The 22,512-nt window shown below is 42.5% G+C and overlaps 1 protein-coding gene across 1 annotated transcript; it reads left to right on the forward strand.

Annotated features, from left to right (window-relative positions):
• Window positions 1-1,780: 1,780 nt before the first annotated feature.
• On the forward strand, window positions 1,781-10,094 carry LOC108700771 (leucine-rich repeat-containing protein 3B). The gene is made up of 3 exons (XM_018234705.2): window positions 1,781-2,337; window positions 4,949-5,025; window positions 7,610-10,094. Exon 3 carries the CDS (start codon window positions 7,694-7,696, stop codon window positions 8,474-8,476), a length of 783 nt encoding a protein of 260 aa, XP_018090194.1. The 5' UTR covers window positions 1,781-2,337; window positions 4,949-5,025; window positions 7,610-7,693; the 3' UTR covers window positions 8,477-10,094.
• The last annotated feature ends 12,418 nt before the right edge of the window (window positions 10,095-22,512 follow it).

Raw genomic sequence — 22,512 nt, forward strand, 5'->3', positions numbered from 1 at the left:
TCAAATTACGGGAAGGCCATCGCCCATATAGGCTCCATTTGATCCAAATAAGTCAAATGTTTAAAAATGATTTCCTTTTTCTGTGTAATAATAAAACAGTCGCTTGTACTTGATTCCAACTAAGATATAATTGATCCATATTGGAAGCAAGACCAGCCTATTGGCTTTATTTAATGTTTATTTGATTTTCTAGTAGACTTGTATGAAGATCCAAAGACTCGTTTTTCAGGAAAACCTGAGATCCCCAGCATTCTGGATAACAGGTCCCATCCCTGCAATTTATTACAAACTCCAGCTAAGTTTGAATAACATCTTTTAATACACCCATCAGATCCCTATCAATAAATATGACAAATGACCTGCCATCTGGCAGTTGGCTATGTCTCGGTCCTCCCTGGTGGGTAGGGTTGGCAGCCGGCAGTTTAGCTGATCAAATAGATAGGTTAGGAGGCGGGTAGGGTTATTGCCATCTGGTCTAACCATTAAAATGAATTTGTTGCCAAAGTTATTAATAGGGAGGAATGACAACTGTTAAAGAAAGACCAGGTTCAACAGTCCTAGTGGGCCTCCACTTGCCAGATGTTGTTATAGTACCTAGAATATAGTAATTTAGTTTGAAAAACAACACACGTCCATCAGATTCATTTTTTTAATCTAAATGAAACCTGACTGCCTGCTAGCTGATTTAGAGGAAAGTGAAAGAAACCCCAACTGAGGCCACTCCAATTTGCTTTCTTCATGGCTTGAAGACCCTGGATACCCCTCGGGACTGTATCATTCCGAGATTGAGTGTTCCTTCGTCTGGATCCTTCTCTACCTTCTCAATTTGTCAAGTGCCTCTACTGACACTTAATCATGGGGCTGAGGAACAGCAGGAGACATTGACAATCACCACAGGACAATTTAAGTGGCTTTGTCTGAGCCATTGTAACATATTCCTCATGAAATGGAGGCCAAGTTTTGGATCATATAGTGGGACCTTTTGAGTAAGGACTACATCAAAATCGTCAGTGCTGGATTCTCAAACCTGTCTGATAGATATTTGGACCTTATTAAGACATACATCAGCTAGGCAAGTGCCGTGAGCACCCAATACACACTTTGATAAATTGCCAAATCGGTTTGGAAGAGCATAGTCGACTTTGGTAAGGCCAGCTTAAGTGTCTATGAATGTAACTACATGGTATCTCGAGGCAAATTCCACAGTAAAATACCCTGGAACATGTGGCCCGATATATATACGATGTGGCATTTACATTTTACACCCAACTGCTTCACTCGCAAATCATGGCGGTGATGGTTATCTAAGAATGCTGGGAGTTGTAGTTGAGCGACAGAATGAGCTGTTAGCATGGGTTGTTCCATACTGTATCTCCAAGGCACTGCCTGCAGGAAGAGTATCTGCACTTTCTCCCAGGAAGCAGCTGCTTTCCTAACTGTCAGTAAAGGTGATTTCCAAGCAGCAGGCAGTTTGTTTTCGTGTGATTTACATGGTCCTGCTAAATTACTAGTGCTGGCGGCGGCAGCGGGAGAGCATGATCCCTAGTTCATGTTAAAGGGAACTCCACCCAAAAGCAAGATGTTTGCACAATAAAAGCACGGCTAATGCCGAGCAACTTTCCACTGTCTGTTTATTGCACAATTCCCACTTATTTGTATGTGTAATTGAAAATTGCGTATGTATAATTGCATTCAATTGCTGGGTTTGTTTATCCCTTTCTTTAGTTCTGACCAGTGAAACCAGGTGTCAGTTTACTCCCCCAGCTCTGTTATTCAGCTGCCTTCTGCCTGTTTAAGGAGTCGGAACCAGGAATGCAGAGAATTTTTGTCTATACTGTTAAACTATCCATTATTTCTCAATGCCGTGTCATTTACCTCTCTCCTTCCCTGGATCCTGAGCCGATGCCTCCCATCCTCTCTCCTTATCCAAGGCTCCCCCCAGTCTTTCTCTCCCTCCTTCTCTCACATCAGGCGGAGTCTCCAATCCCCAGTAGAGGGACCTCATATCTCGTGTAGGAAAACACAGAGCTTGTTAGGGAGAGGTGAGGCTGGACCACAGCACGGGGATGATCTGTTATTAACTCCCAGTACATAGTAGTAACCCAGCAGGGCCAGGCTGATGCAGGAAAGCTACTTTAGCTCATCACTTTCCTCCTTGCATAGGATGGATCCTTCTATTTCCCCAGCTCAACTTTCTCCTTCCAGATGATGATGAGCCTGTTGCTCTTAGACCTGACTCCTATTTGGGGAAGATCTGCTAAGTGGGTGCTGTTTGATTTTCGGGCTCCTTGTCTGTATACCAAAGTGGGACAAGCCTTGAAAAAGAAGAATATTCAGGTAAGAAGAACATTTTATTTAATTGTGAGGCTTCTATGGTAGGATCCTGCAGGAGGTGATGGAAAGAACTTGGCATACAGAAAGAAGCTTGATACTTTTTTGGGGGGAAGGGGTGTCTTATATGATGTTGGTTCCTCCCAGTATAAAATTATTGTGTGTCTCTATTTGTACAGTTAAAAGGCAAGAGGGGGATCTGGTATTGGTGGCCAACATGGCGTGGAACAACAACTATTGGCCATTCAATAAGGAGCTGCAGTTTGGACATCCCATATATAGATTTTAACATTGTGGCTCAGTGGGGAGCACTTCTATTTTGCAGTGCCAGGGTCCTGAGTTTGATTCCAGATTGGACACTATGTACTAGAAGTTCGTATGTTCTCCCGTGTCTGTGTGGGTGTAAGCTGGGTACTTTCGTTTTCTTCCACTCTTGACTGTAGTGGGTGTGAATGTGATAGGGACCTTCGATTTTTAGCTCCACTGGAGCAGGGACTGATCGGAATGGGATAGGGACCTAAGATTGTAAGCTCACTGGGCATGGACTGATAGGAATGTGATGGAACATTAGATTGTAAGCTCCTCCGTGGCAGGGACTAATGTGAATCATGTAGCTGTAAATCAGTGTAGAAATGTGTCAGCGCAATATAAATACCAAAAAATAAAAATATTGTCCACCCCAAGACTCCCTTTTGAGACTAGGGGGGTAGGGGAAGTTCTATTCCTGCCATATTGGAAAGCCAGCCCTGTGCAACAATATATATGCAACAATATATGTGTATTTACTGTATATGTATACAAGAGATGAGCAGTGGCATCCCAAGACAGTAGAGGCTCTTCTGGAAACAAGCAGTCCTAAGCGAGGGATTCCCCAACCCACAGATGACAATCCATTAATACCAAGGGAGGGTTCTCTGATTCCAAGAGACACTATACGAATCATCACAATAACCGTATATTTTAGGAAGTATAAGGAAGCAAACAGCTTCTCGGCTTGAGAATTAGAGGGTGAGACTCCCGACTATAAGGAACACTTTCATTGAATGAAATCTTATTGCCTGTGACTTCACTCATAAACTTAGTGTGTTGCCCTTCCCACCCCCAGGAACTACTTGCCCTCCTCAGACTATATGCATGAGCAAGCCCCGTGAGACCACCATGGCACCAGCATTTATCTACCGCCTCTTTATCCCACTTGTATCCGCACAGCAGCTGTGGCTCAATGGCTCATCTCTGGGAAAGCAAAGCACAAAAGACTTGTCTAATATCACATGAATTAATAGCCTATCCTGCCAGTCTGTGGCACGGCATGTGATGAACTGACTCTGTGATGTCATCCCTTGTTCTTGAAGGAAGTTTAATTACCGTACAATTATATCAGTAAATGAATCAGAGGACATGTAATCATTAGGTTAGAGATGGTCGGATGGATTTTGGGGATATGAAAGGATAACATACAAAGGGAATCCTGGACAGGCTTATAATTTTGCACAGTGGCTCCTCCATTTGCACCACTGCCTTGGGCACCTCACTTCAGCTGTGACCTACTGTAGACACTGTCTGCAAGGTGTATTTTATCCCTGGGCTTATGTGGGTTTCCATTGGGTGCTCTGGTTTCCTGCAGAAACATATAACTGGCTCTGGATGAAACTGATACTGGGGTGTGTGAATGGGATTTTACATTGCAAGCTGCACAAGATCAGGGGCTTATGGGGATGAAGAACCATACAGATAATTTAGAAAACCCTCTAGGGTTCATTAGCAATTCCCTGGGTTCAAGTTCTAGAAAATGAAAGGATGCCTGCCCTCTATCTTCTTGGGTATAGAGCACTTGCATCCTGGGATTTAAGAGCTGAGTAGGAGACAAAGTGCAGTTCTGTGATCAAAATACCTTGTACTTAATACTAGCCATAGGCACAAGGTAAGTCAGGGGCGTAACTATAGAGGAAGCAGACCCTGCGCCTGCAGGGGGGGTCCAGGAGGTATAGGGGCCCCACAAGGCCCTAATTCATATACAGTTTCAATAAATATTGGTAAAACAAGTCAACTGCTAAAAATTTTGGGGGCCTGAAAAATAATTTGCTGTGGGGCCCAGTAATATCTAGTTACGCCACTGAGGTAAGTATGTTTTTCCGGTGCAGCACCGTGACCGCAAAGAAGAGGGAGCGCAGGAGCGGGTCTGGGCCAGCGGTGCCCAAAAGAGCCTTGGCCCACCGGGTTTTTTCCTGGTGTCCCGCCGGCCCAGTCCGACCCTGGTCTTAATGAAGTCTAAGGGGGCACCTACATAGCACCCCACTCATGAATACATTACTGACAGGTGGGAGGACCTGTGCCCATGACCACTTATAATAGGACAGGGTTCCATGTAGAAAAACATGGTGGTTTGCAGCCATTTTTGTACTTTGCCCTGCCATTTGTAAATCAGATTCCTGGTAGGAAGAAACACTGCCATATCATCTACAGTTATGGCAAACGGTTCCAAGGTTGGTCCACTCCAACCAGCAATGAGAGTGGGTTATCTGGTTGCTATGAGTTACAAGCCCATGTGTGTCCTTGTTACTACATCACCCTCTTAGGATTCAGTTTTGTGTCATTGACCTATCTGTTATGGTTTCAGCCCTCCATGGAATAAGATCCCCTGCGCAAGCAATGGAAGAGCCACCCTACTGCTACTGTCCATCTCCGTGAATAAAGGTGAGCTGCCTCTAAAAACGAGAGCATGAATTGTTTGGCTGGGGGATACCTGTATCCTACTCCACCCATAAAACACAAATGACATGAGTGCAGTCAATATACACCTCCTCAGGGTTATACTACAAAAACCACAGGCGTAATTTCTCGGCATGGCTCTGACGCTTCATTTTCTCTAATGCAGGAATGGCAGCTTTAAGTGCTCCATCTGTTGTAATTCCCAGCAGCCCTCTGTTGGCGGAAAATGTTTCCTCTCCTGTCTCAACCCATCAGTACAATTCCAGGGGGGGGGGAAGAAAGCCAGGTTTATTATTACAGCTGGTAAGTGCCCAACCCGAACCACCGCTGTGCAGAACCAATGCACTTAAATAATGCTGAATAATTCTCCCAATGGCTGCCATATTGTCTCTAATTGGGCTGCTCTCATCACCTTGTACAAACTGTGCTTCAAGTGACAATTAAGGTGATCCAATAGGAGGGAGCAACCTTTGTACATGATTTTTGTACAGTTTTCACTCCACACTGCTAGTAATGCATGCTATATCCTTTAGGCCTCCACATATATTGATCCAAAATGGATGGGATGGTTTAGAATTTCAACTGTGCCATTCATTCCCTAAAAATTCCAACAACATCAAGGCTCCATTGTTTCCCATTGACCCAATGTGTTCTGGAAAGTGTAATTCTGTAGCAGCTGCTGGTCCCTGATAAACAGGCCATTAAACAAAAGTACAGTGGATATACTGGATGTATACACACATGTATCATCTGATGGATAGAATTCCTTTCTGCTAAACTGGTTTTGGCTTTCCTAGGCCACTGGAGAACCTTCTATAATGAGAATACATATATTTCAGCAGGGAAAAATAACAGCTTTTCTCCATACTCTGTAGCTTAGTAGCAACTGTCAGCTGGCTAACTGGCTAAACAGGCAAATATTAGGACAGACAGGTTGGCTGATTTGCTCCATACTGCCCAACCGCCTGGCATGTATGTGCACCCACTTATACTTTGTTTCTGTAGTCTCTAAATTGAGATGGGATCGGAATTCCATTATAAATAATGTTAAAATGATTTCAGATTTGTGATGAACCTATATTAGGAATTTGTTAAAACTTTCCTTTCATGGGGCGAGGAAGCAATTTTGGTTGTACTTTGGGGTGGGACTGCTCTATTTTCTACTGTTCTAATTTACAAGGATTCCGTAATTAAGTTCTCAAACCTGCAATTATCATCCTCTTTCCCTGCTTCTAATCTGTTCCGATATAAAGTGACTGTTTGATATTATATCTTCATCTTTGCCACTATGTTACAATTGCCTATATAGAATAGCAGGGCTAGTCGCACATGTTTTGGATGCCGCCCCAAAAATATTCTTGATGTGCCTGCACCAAGGTTGGCCTGGCACATGGAGAGGATGACCCTGATATACTTTATATACTGTATATAGTGCATATGCCCATTGTCAATGTGATGGGGTCCCTCAAGGATAAGCCCGTGGTTCTTTATTAACACCAGAAAACTAATAAAGTCTTTGGTAAGAAATGCCACCTTTAAGCATCAATAAATTAGTGTACGTTTCCTCTCCCCCTGTCTCTGTTCCATTTAACGTGGCTGTCTCTCTGCTGTCACACAGTGGATGCTGTCTAACTTTTGAAAGGCTAGCCTCTCTGACGTGAATTAATTGGATTTCCCCCCATCCTCCTCCTCTCTCGTCCCCATGATATTTCACAAACAATAAATTTGCCATTCATTCTGTCAATAACATTTGTTGCCTTGGAGAAACTCTTGCCCTCGCTCTCTCTCTTTCTCACGTCACGTTTAACTCCTCACTAATGCTGAGATTTGATCTTGGCCAACTCAATCTACCACTAGAAATCATCTTCCCTTATGATTTCACACTTAACTGCACTCAATGTCAGTCTTTCAGAAGCAAAGTTATCTGCCTGAGCATTACCTTCACATTGACGGCCTACAGGATCGCAGCTTCTCTGAATGCCACATGCAGCGATTGGGTCACTTACCAAGCTTTAGAACTTTGGTTCTAGTCATTTGGGAACTCATCTGCTGCTGATACTTGGTCGTAAATAAAGTACATAAAGAAGCAGCAAGAGATTTCTCTGGTTTTAGTCACAGAATGACCAGAGCCAGCCTATTGATACACCCTGGCCTTCACCAAGTTTTCTGGCCTACCCCTTGTTCTAGCTGTGCCCCACATACTCTTGAATTAATTTAATCACTTATAAAATGATCTGTAATATTTTTCCATCACACTTATCCTTCCTATGTAGAGAGAGTTTTTAGAAATGTCCCCCTGATGCTCAAGGCAACAGTGGTGTTCTGATTCCTATGGCCGTCTCATGAAGGACACAATTACCCACATCCAGCCCCTTCCCATTTATTTTGGTTGAATATTATGAAAGATATTGACACTTTTGGGAAGGAATCTCTCAGGAACACTCACTGCAGGGTGAGTATTCCTAAATTAGGAACAGGAGGGAGATGCTTGCATTGCTATTAGAATGTGAGAGGTAGATATCTGTGATCTGATACCAGCATTTTTATCATAGTTTTGTTTGTATTCCAGACGAAATGTGAGTACCTTTCAGTTCCCGAGCTCGGACCCCATCCACACCTACCTAATTCCACCTGAGTATGCTGCTGGCTGGCCATGCCTTTCTTAGACTGGTATCTTCGATGCTCATTGGCCACGTGGCTGCTATTGCACAGCTTTGTCCTAATGTCTCTCTGCTTCCAGCCTGCCACAACCTTCCCCAAAGGCTGTTACCTCTCTCAGGAGGACGGCTACAACACTCTGCGATGCAGCAATGCACAGCTAACAGAGGTACCAAGGGACATCCCCAATGACACCCATCGACTTTACTTAGACTTCAATCAGATCACCTACATCCCTTCTGACGCCTTCCGTAACCTCCCTGAGCTTATGGAGCTAGACCTTTCCCACAATTCCTTGGGACGTCTGGATGTTGCTTCCTTAAGGGGCCTGAGTGATCACTTACACTCACTGGACCTGTCTTCCAACAAACTGGTGACTGTTAGCAAAGAGGTCTTTGCCAATCTGAAAGCTCGGACAAACTTATCTGGCAATCCTTGGATGTGTGACTGTGAACTCCAAGAAGTTATCCGATTGGTGGAGCTGGAGCCAGGTTCGTCCAGTGGGATTGTGTGTGCTAACTCAGTACAAGAGGAGTACGCCGGCAAGCCTTTCCACCAGGTAATAAAAGAGGTTGATCTGTGCAATGTTTACAAGAAAACAACTGATGTGGCTATGCTTGTCACCATGTTCGGATGGTTTGCCATGGTCATATCGTATCTAGTGTACTATGTACGTCAGAACCAGGAGGATGCTAGACGCCACCTTGAGTACCTCAAATCCCTGCCAAGCAAGCAGAAGCACTCTGAGGAGCCATCCACCCTCAGCACTGTGGTGTGACTCAGGAACAGGGAAAAGACCAATCAGGCTCTTTATCATAAGGGTTTTCATTGTTATTTCTCCAATTTGGTATCCTTATATGGCTAAATAGATTATTCCTATTACTTAGGCCATAAGGTCACCGTACCGCCTCCCCCCTGACCTTCACTGGATTATTCCTATCAACACAAGACCACCCTGCCTACCTTAATTAGGTTATCAATCACTGGAAACATACACAGCTTTTTCCCATGCTCCACTTGCTCTCTTCACTCCATGCCATAAATCCAAGTGAATAAGGGATAAAACACAGACCTAATTAAATACGAACAAAATATGGTATTAGCTAAGAACAGAGTATGGAGGAAAGGGTATAGAGGCTGAGCAAGGATGGGATGTTATACAATGCATAGATTTAGGGTCCCAACAGATAAGACTGCAGGGCATGAGATGATCATTATGATTGGCCAGATCTTAAAGGCATAACCTCCCCTTTCCCTATAATATCAATATTAAAGTACATCATATGCACATTAGCTCTGCAGATAGGACTAAAAATGCAGTCATAATATCCATATTACCATTAATAACATTTGGCACGTTTCCATGTTGTTCAGAGTCTGCAAGGCTCAACATTCCCTAAATCACCTTGTTATTGATGTTCATGGTGTGGTGCCAATGAGCTCTATCAATATGGGTTCCCCAGGCCCGTCCACCATCAACATGCCCTAATTCGTCATGGTCATGGTGTGTTGCCAGGAAACGATATCAATATGATTCTCTGCCTTCCCCAGGCCCCTCCACCACTTTTACTTTTGATGTCTTTTAGTTATTCATTCTCAATGACTTTTAAGTTCTTCAATGATCTCCTATAAGTAAAAGCACTTGAATTCTTGGTGAAAGAAACAACCCCTTGCCCTTTATAAAGCTTCTCTAACAGCCTCTCAACCGCACAGAAAACAGCAGCGATCTATTTGTAGCCTGCATGATTCTTGTCTTGGCACATCATTGGGGTGAGCTTGTAAGCGAAAGGTCTGGAAAAGCAGCATTCACCATTACGGTGGAGTAATAAGCTTGGCTGACGTAGATCAGAGCTTTTATTTATATGTCTTTTTATTCTGCAAGGCATGATATATTGTCTGAGACTCGGTTCAGGATTTGTCTTTTTAAAATTGATTTCCCCCTCCATTTCCCCGAGCCCCTGCTTTGCATTGCATAGATCCCTGCCCTTCTTGCTTGGTGACACCATTCCACATATTCTTCTATTACGCACAGCAAGCCCTACATGTCAATGCTGTATATATATATATATGTTTTTTCTTGAGATGTACATTTCCCTGTGTTCCACCAAATCTCATCTCCGCGGCATAATCACTAGATTTACATGTAATTTCCATACATTTCATCTTGGAATAAGCGCTGAATGGATGCTGATGCTATGAACCTAAGATGCTTAACATGAATATTAAACACATTGCTGGATTTAGGCCAGATTTGACTTTATCCTCACTTGTTTTCCATTAAACGGAGGGTTCTTTTTCTGGTCTCTTTAGCAGTTAGGGAATAAACAATCAGGTGAATATTTTAAAGGGATCCTGTCATTGGAAAACATGTTTTTTTCAAAACGCATCAGTTAATAGTGCTACTCCAGCAGAATTCTGCTCTGAAATCCATTTCTCAAAAGAGCAAACAGATTTTTTTATATTCAATTTTGAAATCTAACATGGGGCTAGACATTTTGTCAATTTCCCAGCTGCCCCTGGTCATGTGACTTGTGCCTACACTGTAGGAGAGAAATGCTTTCTGGCAGGCTGCTGTTTTTCCTTCTCAATGTAACTGAATGTGTCTCAGTGGGACATGGTTTTTTACTATTGAGTGTTGTTCTTAGATCTACCAGGCAGCTGTTATCTTGTGTTAGGGAGCTGCTATCTGGTTACCTTCCCATTGTTCTGTTGTTTGGCTGCTGGGAGGGGGTGATATCACTCCAACTTGCAGTACTGCAGTAAAGAGTGATTGAAGTTTATCAGAGCACAAGTCACATGACTTGGGGCAGCTGGGAAATTGACAAAATGTCTAGCCCCATGTCAGATTTCAAAATTGAACAGAAAAAAATCTGTTTGCTCTTCTGAGAAATGGATTTCAGTGCAGAATTCTGCTGGAGCAGCACTATTAACTGATTCATTTTGAAAAAAATTTTTTTTCCCATGACAGTATTCCTTTAATACATTTTAAATATTGACCAGAAAACTGTGAAGCAGTTTAGCAAACAACACAAAACATTTGCATTGGTCCCTAGGATTGCAAAGCATTCCATCTATTGTTGTGACATTGGCAGGCAAATATAGATACAGAGTACCCCAAATCTGTACCCTAATTTTCTAGGATTCTTATTAAATAATATGTGATCTGGGAATAACCTGTATATCTCTCCCCAACAGAAAATGTGCATTCTGGGCTAATGATTTATAACACGGGACAATGTGGAGAGACACATGCCTTAACTATTACTTTCACAATAAAACTGATTTTAAAAAATTGCGCTTTTCTCTTATTTAAGGATGATTGGAGCACCGGTTTGTCAAAAGGGGTGCAAATGTATTTAAATGGGTCATTTATCTTAATTTATGAATGGAGTACTAAAGGTAGAATCACTGTGGGGGTGCCAAAATGGAAAATAACCATGGCGGCCAGTAGAACACAGTATGGAGGTGCTTCAGAAGCTGAGAATTGTACGTTGTACATTGTAATGTGGTTGGAAGTGTCATGTAAATAAATACATATACCGTATATACTCGAGTATAAGCCGAGTTTTTCAGCCCCCAAAATATGCTGAAAAACTGTACCTCGGCTTATACTCGGGTCAAGCGCAAAAACGGTCGCCGGCGTCTAATAGTCGCCGGCGACTGGCGTCTAAGAATAGTCGCCGGCATACAAAAACGAGACGCCGGCACCTCCAATGGGAGCAGAAACCCTCAATTTTTTGTTGGAAATTACCAGAAGCTGCTGCATTTCTCGCCCTAGGCTTATACTCGAGTCAATAAGCTTTCCCAGTTTTTGGAGGTAAAATTAGGTACCTCGGCTTATACTCGGGACGGCTTATACTCGAGTATATACGGTATGTGTGCGTGTGAATGTTACTAACGGGAGGCTGCCAATTCACAGACATTTATTTTATGTTGAATCTTCATCTTCCTCCCTTGGGTATGGAACCATATGGTGAAGTTAACCCAATTTAACCCAAACTGCTCAAGGAACTAGAGATCATTGCAATGAATCCATTCTTTAAACCTGTTCCCTGTATGTAGAAAACGTGATCATGTTTGATATCAGTTCTCGAAGAATAAACAGCCCTTGGAATAAAGAAAACCTACAAAGAACTGGTGGAACAATGTGGTTAAGAACAAAATTGCCAATTTTATGTCAGATGAAACAGACTTGCTGGCGTGTCAGTATCATATTGATCCGTTATATTTCTATGATTTTACCCCAAAGTTGAGTGTAACTTCTAATTACACCCCTAGCCCTCTGCTGTAAATAATCTCATAAAAATACCTCCTGGAACATCTGAGTCTAAAAGCATAGATTTTAGGATTGATGATGAACGGTTCTGTTCAATTTGCACAGCAGGACCGGCCCGAGCATAAATGTCACTCTATGGACTGCTTGGATACAAGGGGGAAATGTAATCTGGATGACATTATGTAGCAATTTTAACATGCTGCGTCTTAAAAAGTTAGTTAATTTGGTTCATTACCACAGTCTCCATGACTACAGCATATTTATACCTGTTTATCACAGAATAAAAATTTAATGAATAATACAAGTTTAGTTTGATTGGCCCAAACCTACTATATTGTCACAGTGATAAGTTTAAAGACAGGGGTGTTAATGTTAGGCTAAGTGTCAGCGGGGTAACTAGGTGCTCATAGGTCTTCTGGAATTGAATTTGGGCCCTAGTTCTCGCCCTAACCCTTTTACACTGTAGAACTTCTAATGGAAAATATTGTCTTGTATTTACATCCCTGCTGAGTGATTATTTCAGACATATCAAACTCATAGAACCCCAAACATTGTGAATAATGACTCTCAACGTTTTCTCTTTTAAATCTGAATTTTGGTGTTTATAGCTCTGATTTTGGCCTAATTTATAGTCAAACCATGGCCATGGGCTGGGTAGATCTTCTTGTTTGGCATGGTTGGTCCAAATCGGTTTTAGGGACCGACCTGAATGGATTACATAGGGGGGCGTGTATAGACGTGATGGACAAGGGTTGTATACAGGACCCAATGTAGTCCATTCCTAGCTAGGCTTTCCATCTTTTTCAGGTGATATCTGGTCAGGACCATCATTTGACCCCATTCCATGGGTTTCCAACTGTGTTCTTCCTTTTATGACCAGCTCCATGCAACTGTCATCTGCATGACTTGGATTAGAATTGTACTCAATTGGGCTTAATTGTAAGTAGTAAGATCGTTAGGAAAGATACTAATTCAGTCGGTTGGATCAGAGATGAAAATGTACAGGTCTTTTTTCCTGTTGTTTTGTTGAAAACAGCTATTAGTGTAATACTATTATGTATAATATGACTGGTTCTGTTTCTCTTCTCACAATACCTGTTGTCACCTGCACACACCATAAAGAACTGCAAGAAGAGACACAAGATGGGGTTGTATTTAATTAAAAGTAATGTATCTTCCATGATGGTTTTCCCTGAATATTTACGATTGTATTCACTGGATATAGGCACCCATGGGTAAATGTCTGCACTGCATTACATCGAGCACTTGTAATTAACTCTAATGAGAGCACCTCCTTGTGTCTGTCACGGCCGGCACCCGATACCAGAACAAATGCCAAGCACCCTGGTCTCGGCTCGGCTTCACCAGTAGTGTGACCACCGTTGGGCTTCGAGAGGAGCCCTCAGCTTACTTGGGTGCCACCTGGACTTAACGAGGGGTACAAGGCGAGATGTTCTGGCTGGCGAAGGGGCACGGCTGTTAGCAAATTCTTTTTGGGCCGAAGGTCACGGTACAAAAGGATTAGGCAGATGGATGGTCAGACAGGCTGGGTCGAGGCAGGCGGATATCAGAATCGTCAGGCAGGCAAGGGTCAAACCGGGTTGTCAATCAAGGGGTTAAGCAGGAAGAGTTGTCGTAGGCAGGCGAGGGTCAGGATACAGAGTTCAGAGTAGTCAGGATACAGGCAAGGTCAAACACGGATAATCAGACAGACGAGATTCAGATCAGATGCACAAGGCTCAGAAGCACCAGGAAACAAATCCTATCACGGGCACCGGCTGGGAAACAGAATGGGCCTTAAATATTCAAATTTCGCACCAAACGGGCGTCAAAAAACGTGCTGGCGCTAATGCACCGGCGTGTCTGCGCCTTTAAGAGGCGCGCAGGCGCGCCCTAGTTTCCAAGATGGCGTCCCCGCCGCATAGGTAAGTTTCTTACAGTGTCTTTAGGTTCTAACCTGCAGTCACTTCCCACTGTATAATATTGGTACATCCATTCGGCTATTGAAAAGCACAGCTAGACAGGCCAAGGTAGTTTCACTGGAGGGGGGGTGACAAACATGGACATTTAGGAGCAGATTTCTCTAAAGTTCAAGGTGGAAAAAAACACTTCTCACCAAAAATCTAGCATTTCTCTGTTTCCTTTCAACTTTTGTTAAACTATAAGTTCTAGAAGACCCTTTGGGGTCTCAGTAGTTTTACCTTTGACCTTTCTTTCATAAAACATGCATTATGTTAGGTTCCTAATGGACCGGCTTTTCACACCTATACCTAATGTAATGTTTTTCTTTTAATTGTTAATGTATCCAGATATGAAGCCAGGTGTATTCTTTGCATGCTTGAGGTTACTATCTAGCGGGAGGGGGGTTCAGTCATCTTGCAAGTCTCACGGCCTGTAGGAAGCTGACGAGATTCTCCTGGGTATGAATAATAAATGCAGACAACTTTGGCTTGAGAGATAAGGTGGCATCTAACTCCGCAGCACACAAAACCTCAAGGTAACTTAATCTCTGCCGCATTGTTCCCTACTAGACTTCCCTGTGCTTTGAGGTCACCGTTGCTGTGCAGCTGGATATATCCATATCACCTCTTGGGAAACCCATTTCTCAGTATGGTATTTAGCAGTCCTGACTACTGGTACATGATTGTCTTTTCTCCCCTTCTATATATATATATAAAACAGTGCAATACTAAATGAGAAAATTCCATCCACATGGGGGTTTCCACTCGTAAAACAACAGTTTTTAGTTCTCTATTCTCTCTAGTTGTGGTTCACTGCAAGGCCACGTATCAGTAAACAGCAAACTACCACAAAAAGGGCTGAAGTAAAAAAAAAAAGTACCAATTGCAAAATAATTAGCAGGTATCTGACTCTTCAGTTTGCATTTTTACTATCCAGAGTCCCAACTACAGATTTAAGTGGTCAATTAAGTAACGCAAATGATTTAACACAAATCACCATGTTTTTATCCATGATGCAGCATTTCCCACCCATAATTCCAGCATAATAGCAGGCACCATCTAAGTTTCCTAGTTGCACCATGTTCTTCATTAACCGTAACCAGGAAAGTGGTGGTTGTGCTACACAGTGTCTACCAGTATTCTAAACACCAACACAGATGGATAGTCCTTTACTAACCTGGAGAACCGGATCATATGACCTCTATAGGAACGGCCTCAGTTGAAGTTTGATAACATTAGCCTGTAATCTTCCAAATGCCACAAAATATTTGGTCCTACAATAAATACCTACTCTTCTTTTCATCTGGACCCTTCCTGTGGACTTCCTCTAGGTTGAAGTGCTGAGTCATTTCTCAGTTGAGTTACCAACACAAATACAAATGTTAACCAATGCCGCTGAGAGACATATACAATTCAGAAAGAACTGATACCATTTGATTGTTTAAAGCGTTTTTTAAAGGATCAATGTCCTACTCTTAACGTTCTTTTCCATGCCCCACTTAAGGGGAATTTACACTTAAAAAAAAGGAAAGAATGACTGGGAGCTGGTGGTTTCCTATCTGAAGTGCTCATATCAGTGTAAGTGATAAGGCATTGCTCTTAGTAATCTTGGCTAAAGCTTCTCAGGTAGCCAGACACTGATACGCAGATGTTCTGACAATCTCATGTGTAAACTAAACTCCCTGTTCTGATACATTCCATTCCCAGACCTGCAGGAGCAGCTAAACAAACTTACTCTGAGGGGTATCAATAATACTCATTTCCAGAACCTAATGTAATGCAGGGCCTGAATAAGAACCACAGTTTGTCCTGCTGGGAACAGTTTATGTTAATGCTTGAGACTTTCTTATATCAGACCCAATAAACGTAAAGTATGAAGCATAGAAGGCATAGACCCCCCTCGGGAACACTGTTACACAGGCTTTTTGTTACTGAATGCTTGGAATGAGACTTCAATGTACTCATTTATTTACTTGGTTATTAATTAGGACTGGTGGATCTGGCAGTGACACCAGACACTCAATGCATAATGCAAGTGCAACGTTTGATGATGGAGGAGGAATGAAGACTCTGGGCTGATTTTTATGGTTTGCATGAAAAACCCTTCAGAGTACACAGCTTTATGGTTTTTGGAGGTGGTCTCATTATGTTTCAGCAGGATAATGCACAAAGTGAGGTCCAAACAAAATTGGTTGGCTGAGGTTACTGAAAGAGCTTGACTGCCTTAACCCAACTGACCACCTTCTTTCCAAATAAATATTTTAATACCGTGCTGCTTTAGTGCAGAACAATTCCTTATGTTTTCAAGAGGAATAGCATTATAAATCCTTCTCCTAATGAAATATAGAAGTTAAGATAATTTGGAAATGAATTGTTTCATGGCTGGTAAAGTTTACCAAGGAGATTACCCACCAGGATCGATACATGGCTTTAATATTAGGCACTCATTCAGAAATGCTTCAGTGAATTAAGATTAATCCTAGTGTGTGTTACAGACGTCTAACTGACGTCCCTGTGAGTTGAAGACCCCATCAACATGTTGACGTGTTCCTTGTCTGATGGGTCTCCATAGTCCCCCGATGTATGATCTGATCATGGATCCATCAGCCTGACTTAGTCCAGAGCATGGATGGCCAAATTGGGCTGTGACTTGTTTGGTAAACAGCTTAAATAAAATAGCACAACTCTTAGTCCTATCGAACACTTGAAAGAGTCTTTTTGCTTCAGACTCCATTACTTATAATGGCAACCCCATTTCTATGCTGCTTTGAACTCATCGGACTCTAGACAGGAACCTAGGGAACCTTGTATGCATTCCCACCTATGGTTGTGTATCAAGAACATATCCTTTAAAATACCCCATCTGATGAACAGCTATGTGCCAAAATATTAATGGCACACTATTCTTCAGAATAATATGTCTCCCCATTATATCCTGACCATTATTGCTTTGTTCTTCAGCATCATTTTTTTTAACTCTGGCTCTAAACTCTAGTCCATTAACCTTTTCCCTGATGAGATGGGGGGGGTTACAATACGTGCTGCATTAGCAATGTCATACTGACAGATAAATGAGAGTAGCTACAGAGAATAATGCATAGTGCTGCTGGAGAGATCTACAGCTCGATAGATCATATTATATTGGCTTGATGGCCCCAGTAATTGCCTGTAAATAATAAGGGTCCGATACGCTTTGCCTTTGTGGTCAATTTTATTCTGTGTTGCTGGTGTTTGTGGATTTATGAATTTACATACAGCACATCCGACATCAAAACAGAGTAGAATAACAATAGAATTTGTCACGGCCATAGTCTCTGCTCACAGCAACAGTTGGGTAGAGAAGCTGAGGGTAGGTGACAAACATATGAGAATATGCTTACATAGGCATAGACAGCTCTGTCAAAATAATGAGGCCGTGGGTAAAAATAATGAAGCCACCAGCCATGTGATGTACATGGACTCTCCTGGCCATTCTATGCGATCACTTGAAATTAAACTAAATGTATATCAGTGTGTGGGCCTCCAGGTTAGCTTTATCAGCAGCTGCACCCAAGACAAGGCCTCCAATACGAAACTGTGCCCAAGACCCCCTGCCTTCTAATGCATCACAAAGCACCAAATCACCTGGACTCTTAGGCTCAATGGGACCTCTAAAATGTATGTACCCATTTGCTGTTCCCCATGTTCACAATGGAACTCATGGATGGGTCATCAAATCACTAGGCGAATGCCAGGGAATCCCCAACTGTAGAGCATTAATGGTCAAAAACCTAAGGTGGCAACAAACAAGAGCAGGATAGGAGTTAACTACTGCTAGAATGCATAAACAACATTATAGCACCCCATGAAGAGCAGACAGACGTATGTATAGGGCCTGCTGTGCTCGGTAATTAGAAAATATACCCAAATGAAAGTCTGCTTCACATACTCTGTTCTGCACCATCACCAGCGCTCGACGGGAGGGTACATTCTTCAATTTAGCAAACAGGGACATTGGGGAAGCAGGTACTGTGGCTGGAGGATGTACATATGTTAATAGCAAAACCAGTGGCGTAACTAGATATTACTGTGCCCCACAGCAAATTATTTTTCAGGCCCCCAAAATGTTTAGAGGTTGACTTGTTTCTCCAATATTTACTGAAATTGTATATGAATTAGGGCCTCGTGGGGCCCCTATACCTCCTGGGCCCCCCTGCAGCCACAGGGTCTGCTTCCTCTATAGTTACGCCCCTGAGCAAAACAAGTCAATTGCTGGGATTTCTGAAAGTCCCTCAATGCTCCTGATTTAAATGAAGGAATGTGCAAGGCCCCTATCCCAAAAGTTAACTCGTGTTTTATATTGATATGTTGATATACTAATGCATATGTATGTATATGGCATTGTTCTTTCTTGGTTTGAGGTAACCATCTGACCAGTCGATCCACGATCTAAATGGGTCCACTCTCACTTGTTCTGTTTGCCTAAATGATCAACACTTTGGTGCCTCTTCATTTCCTGATCTCCCTGCTGAAATGTTACGTTTGATCAGATCAAGGATTAACCAACAGCTGCAATCAGGTCAGAGCAAACTCCCCAACCAAATCTGGGCACACTGGAATCAGTTCTGACTTCAGAAGAAATCAATGTAAGTGCTACGGTGCCAGTCCTTTATACACTATAGCCAGTTGTCTTACTGCACTGGAACCAACGTCCATTTGGTGGACTATTGTCACTAGAGGGCTCAGTACAGAAGTGTTGGCCTAAGGAAGTTTTGGCTATTTTAAATCTACAGTTGTGTTCTGGATACGTTTTGTACTCGGGCAATTGTTTTTTACCCCCTGGTAAATAAAAGGTCAAGGTTAATCTGTATAATATAATAGATGATGTAATAAATATACCAACATCTAATTCAAAAAGGCTTTGATTGAATAGGTGCAGTTCTTATTTGTTTTGCAGGAAGAATGGACCTCATAATCCACCTAGATCATACCCAGAAGCCCATAGGGGATTAGTGCTAATGCTGTGCCCAGGCAAGTGATGCCATAGTGTGTAGGTGCCAGTAGTTTGTTATGTTTATTGCCCAATATCTTTGCTCTACTCCCTCTCTGTTGTGCCAAAATGCCTTCTACTCATCATTAATTATTCATATTTTTTCCAGAGTTGATTTTGCATTTTGAAGGCGAGTTAGGCATTAACCTCTTCTGCTGCACCACTGCTGGTGGGAACAGTGGATCCTACAGATCTAGTACTGTAGGCATGCTGAGGGGTTGGGGAGTTTTGATCACCATGGTTCTCCATGAGAAGGTCACTGCGAAGAAATCTGCCCTTTATCCTACTTATTGATTCTAGCTTCCATTAAAAAAAATGGTAAATTTTAAGGGAAAATAACTGCAACAAACAAAAACAAAAATGAAAAACAATCCAAAGCCCAAGTGGTGGCACTTTTCCCCATAAGTCAAGCTGTTATATTATGCAAGGGCATTGTGGGAGAACATCTTAGGGTGATGGGAGTGTGATAGGGACCTTAGATTGTAAGCTCTCTGGGGCAGGGACTGATGGGAGTGTGACAGAGACCTTAGATTGTAAGCTCACTGGGGCAGGGACTGATGGAAGTGTAATAGGGACCTTAGATTGTAAACTCACTGGGGCAGGGACTGATATGACTGATATATAATCTCCATAAAGCAATGCAAAATCAGCGGCTGCCACATAAATAAAGAATAATAATACATTCCTGATCACCGTGAGCTACTCTGCTTAAATCCCAGGCTTCACGCTCGCTTGTTTCAGATTTCATGCTAATGCCGTGCCAAGGCTGATGCCCTGCTGGCTCCTTGGCTGGGGGCAGAGTTGCCGCTTCTGTTGAGCGTTTGATCTGATCAGTCAGTTTCTTGCTTGCCGCACTTCCGCGGAAAATCCTCCTGATTGTATGCAAATGTATTGATGTTCTGCTAAACTGCCCCGCTGAATGCTAATGTGCCACCTATTTGTAAGCAAATCTACAGTCAGATGGAATTTCTCTTATTTTCCTCTATATCATTAGATTTCTTTTGAAATATGTATGTTAGAAACATACATAAACTGACTCCCATAAACATTTCCCATATGCAAATAAAGTGACCTAAACCCAAGTGTCTCATTCATATGGTCCCTAAGGTGGCCATATACATATGGGACACTGTCCAACCCATGGAAAGCATATGAGGGGTCACATACAGCACAACAGCCTTTTCTACAGCTGCCACTTCTTTCCACACCACCCATTGACATGGTGTATCTGAAGATGAAAATTTCACACCACCTCATATTCACAGTACATATTTATTAGCTTGCAGTACATGGATATTCCTTTTCACATGCATGTGACTACCCCCCCTTAGCCTGTTTTTCTATTTTACATTGATCATAACCCCAGAATCTGTTATTGTGCCCTACAAATAACATGATTGTATGAACTTCCAGACAACAGCATAGAGGCTCATAACCCTTTTACTGCCTGGGATGCAAACACTAATTATGTATCCCAATATAATTGGAGGACTGCACACTGATATTCTATAAATAAACCCCTCTGACCTCTGGGACCCTTTCCATTATAGAGAAGAACCCATTCTCAAACCAGCAATCAATCAATCCAAAGAGCCATAGGGTTTATGCAGTAACAATAAGCCATCTAGTGGCCTCGACTAAAAATACAAAGAGAGTTATAAGCAGCTTTCCAGTTGGATCGGAATGAAAACAAATGCAACCATTATGTGTATTACAAGGGACCGTATTCTCCTACTACAGGTATACTTTTTTTGGGTTGGTCTAATTTGGTCAGGTCCCAATATATGTAAGAAAAGATGGTCATTAACAGTCGCTATTATATTTTCATGGAAACCCAAAAGCGTAACAAAGCATTCTCCCTCAGTTCTTATCCTATCTGACCTTCAGGCTGAGCCCACCTTTGCATTGCTTTGAGACCTGCAGTGGGGTCAGTCCAACAGTTTGGGAACCACTGCGTTACTGGGTCTTGGAAGAAACCTTTTATAAAGTACAAACACACAGGATTGTTATAATAACTACAAAATAGGTAAATATACCCTCCATCAGGGTTACCATCAATAAACACAGAGTTCCATTCTACTACGTTAGCAGGTCCTACCCAAGAACCCCCAATTACTAATACATTGCCATCTGGGCCCTGGGTGAAGGGTCCTGCCAACAAACAGAATGGCATGTATGCATGACCATGATCCACCCCAGGTATGACCCATTTTACCAAAACCCCTCGCAGAAGCCCCATCCCTAGCAGTTTAACATCTCTTGGGTCTGCCTCCCTCATGGTCTCTCTTCTTATCAGCTAATGCTTTCTCTCTTGGGCCGTATGGGTTCATGCACCAAGGAATAAGGAAGAAGTATCACATCCTCCTTTATCTCTATGGACAGCCTGGATTCCATTTCCATGTATACTTCAGATAAGATCTTGTTACATAGTAATCATGTGCATGAAGTGACATTTCCATGGCCTGCATTATTTAAGCCAGGTAGAGGCAGCAGCCAGTGAAATGCTGATGGGCACGAGGGCCGTGTCCTCAGAATGAGGCTCCTTATATAACACTTTCATTCTAGTTCTGCTCTCTCTGTTGCTGGAAGAATTCTACAGGAGATAAAGAGCTGAGACCGCAGTCTTTCCACTCAACCACTCACCTTCAAAAAAACAGATGCCTTGGGAAGCTCCTGCTGGGCTCATTGGAAAGGAAAGGTTCTCGCTCCAGAGATTGCATTGTCTCTGCAAAAAGGTCAGTTTGGCAATACTTGAAGGCCGACCACTAATTCACAGTAGGTGGGAGCCCCTGGGATCACACTTTGATGAGCTTGGTGCAATTTAACGTGACAGCTCTGGAATTGGTGTGGAGGCAAAATACATGACATAGGCCCATCTAATAATTCTTAATATGCCAATAAAATGTTGTATGTTCTAGAAATTATTTTGCACTCCAGTCTAGAGCTGGCCTACATGGTCTCAATGCCATTATTGTATGTCTACCCTAAGGATTATACGGGAAGAGATACGGGAAGAGATATTAGAAGTTACTTAATTTGCGGGCTGGCCTGACAACCATGGGACCCGTGGGTTCACATGCATGTTGGGTGGGTTCAGGATGGTGGGTTCAGGATGAAGGGTCACAGGCAAGTCCTGGCCAAATTTTCCTCCTCCAGCAGTTGATATTTATATACTTTCACCTGCTTCACCCCGTTCCCATCAGTGATATCAGAGATGGGCAGGTCGGTTGCAGGTATGTATCGTCAGGTCGGGTTTGAGAGCAGGGGTTTCTTTGACCTTTTTCACTCAGTAGAAAAGAAACATAAATAAAGAAAAAAAACTTTCTTTCTCAGTGAAAAAGTGATTTTTTTTGTTCTTGACTTTTCATATATCAGCCCATCATGGTTATAAAATTCTTAATCTTATTGGTGCATGTTACCCCAATACAATACATACGAAGGTACTTATTGTCCACATGTTTTTGTGTAAGAATATGGAGTGTTGCAGCTGGACAATTGGATAGTCTCACTCCAGAGATTATAAAGCCCTCATTGTCAAAACCAAATGA

Source organism: Xenopus laevis, chromosome 9_10L (genome assembly GCF_017654675.1).
Source record: "Xenopus laevis strain J_2021 chromosome 9_10L, Xenopus_laevis_v10.1, whole genome shotgun sequence".
Classification (NCBI taxonomy): Eukaryota; Metazoa; Chordata; class Amphibia; order Anura; family Pipidae; genus Xenopus; species Xenopus laevis.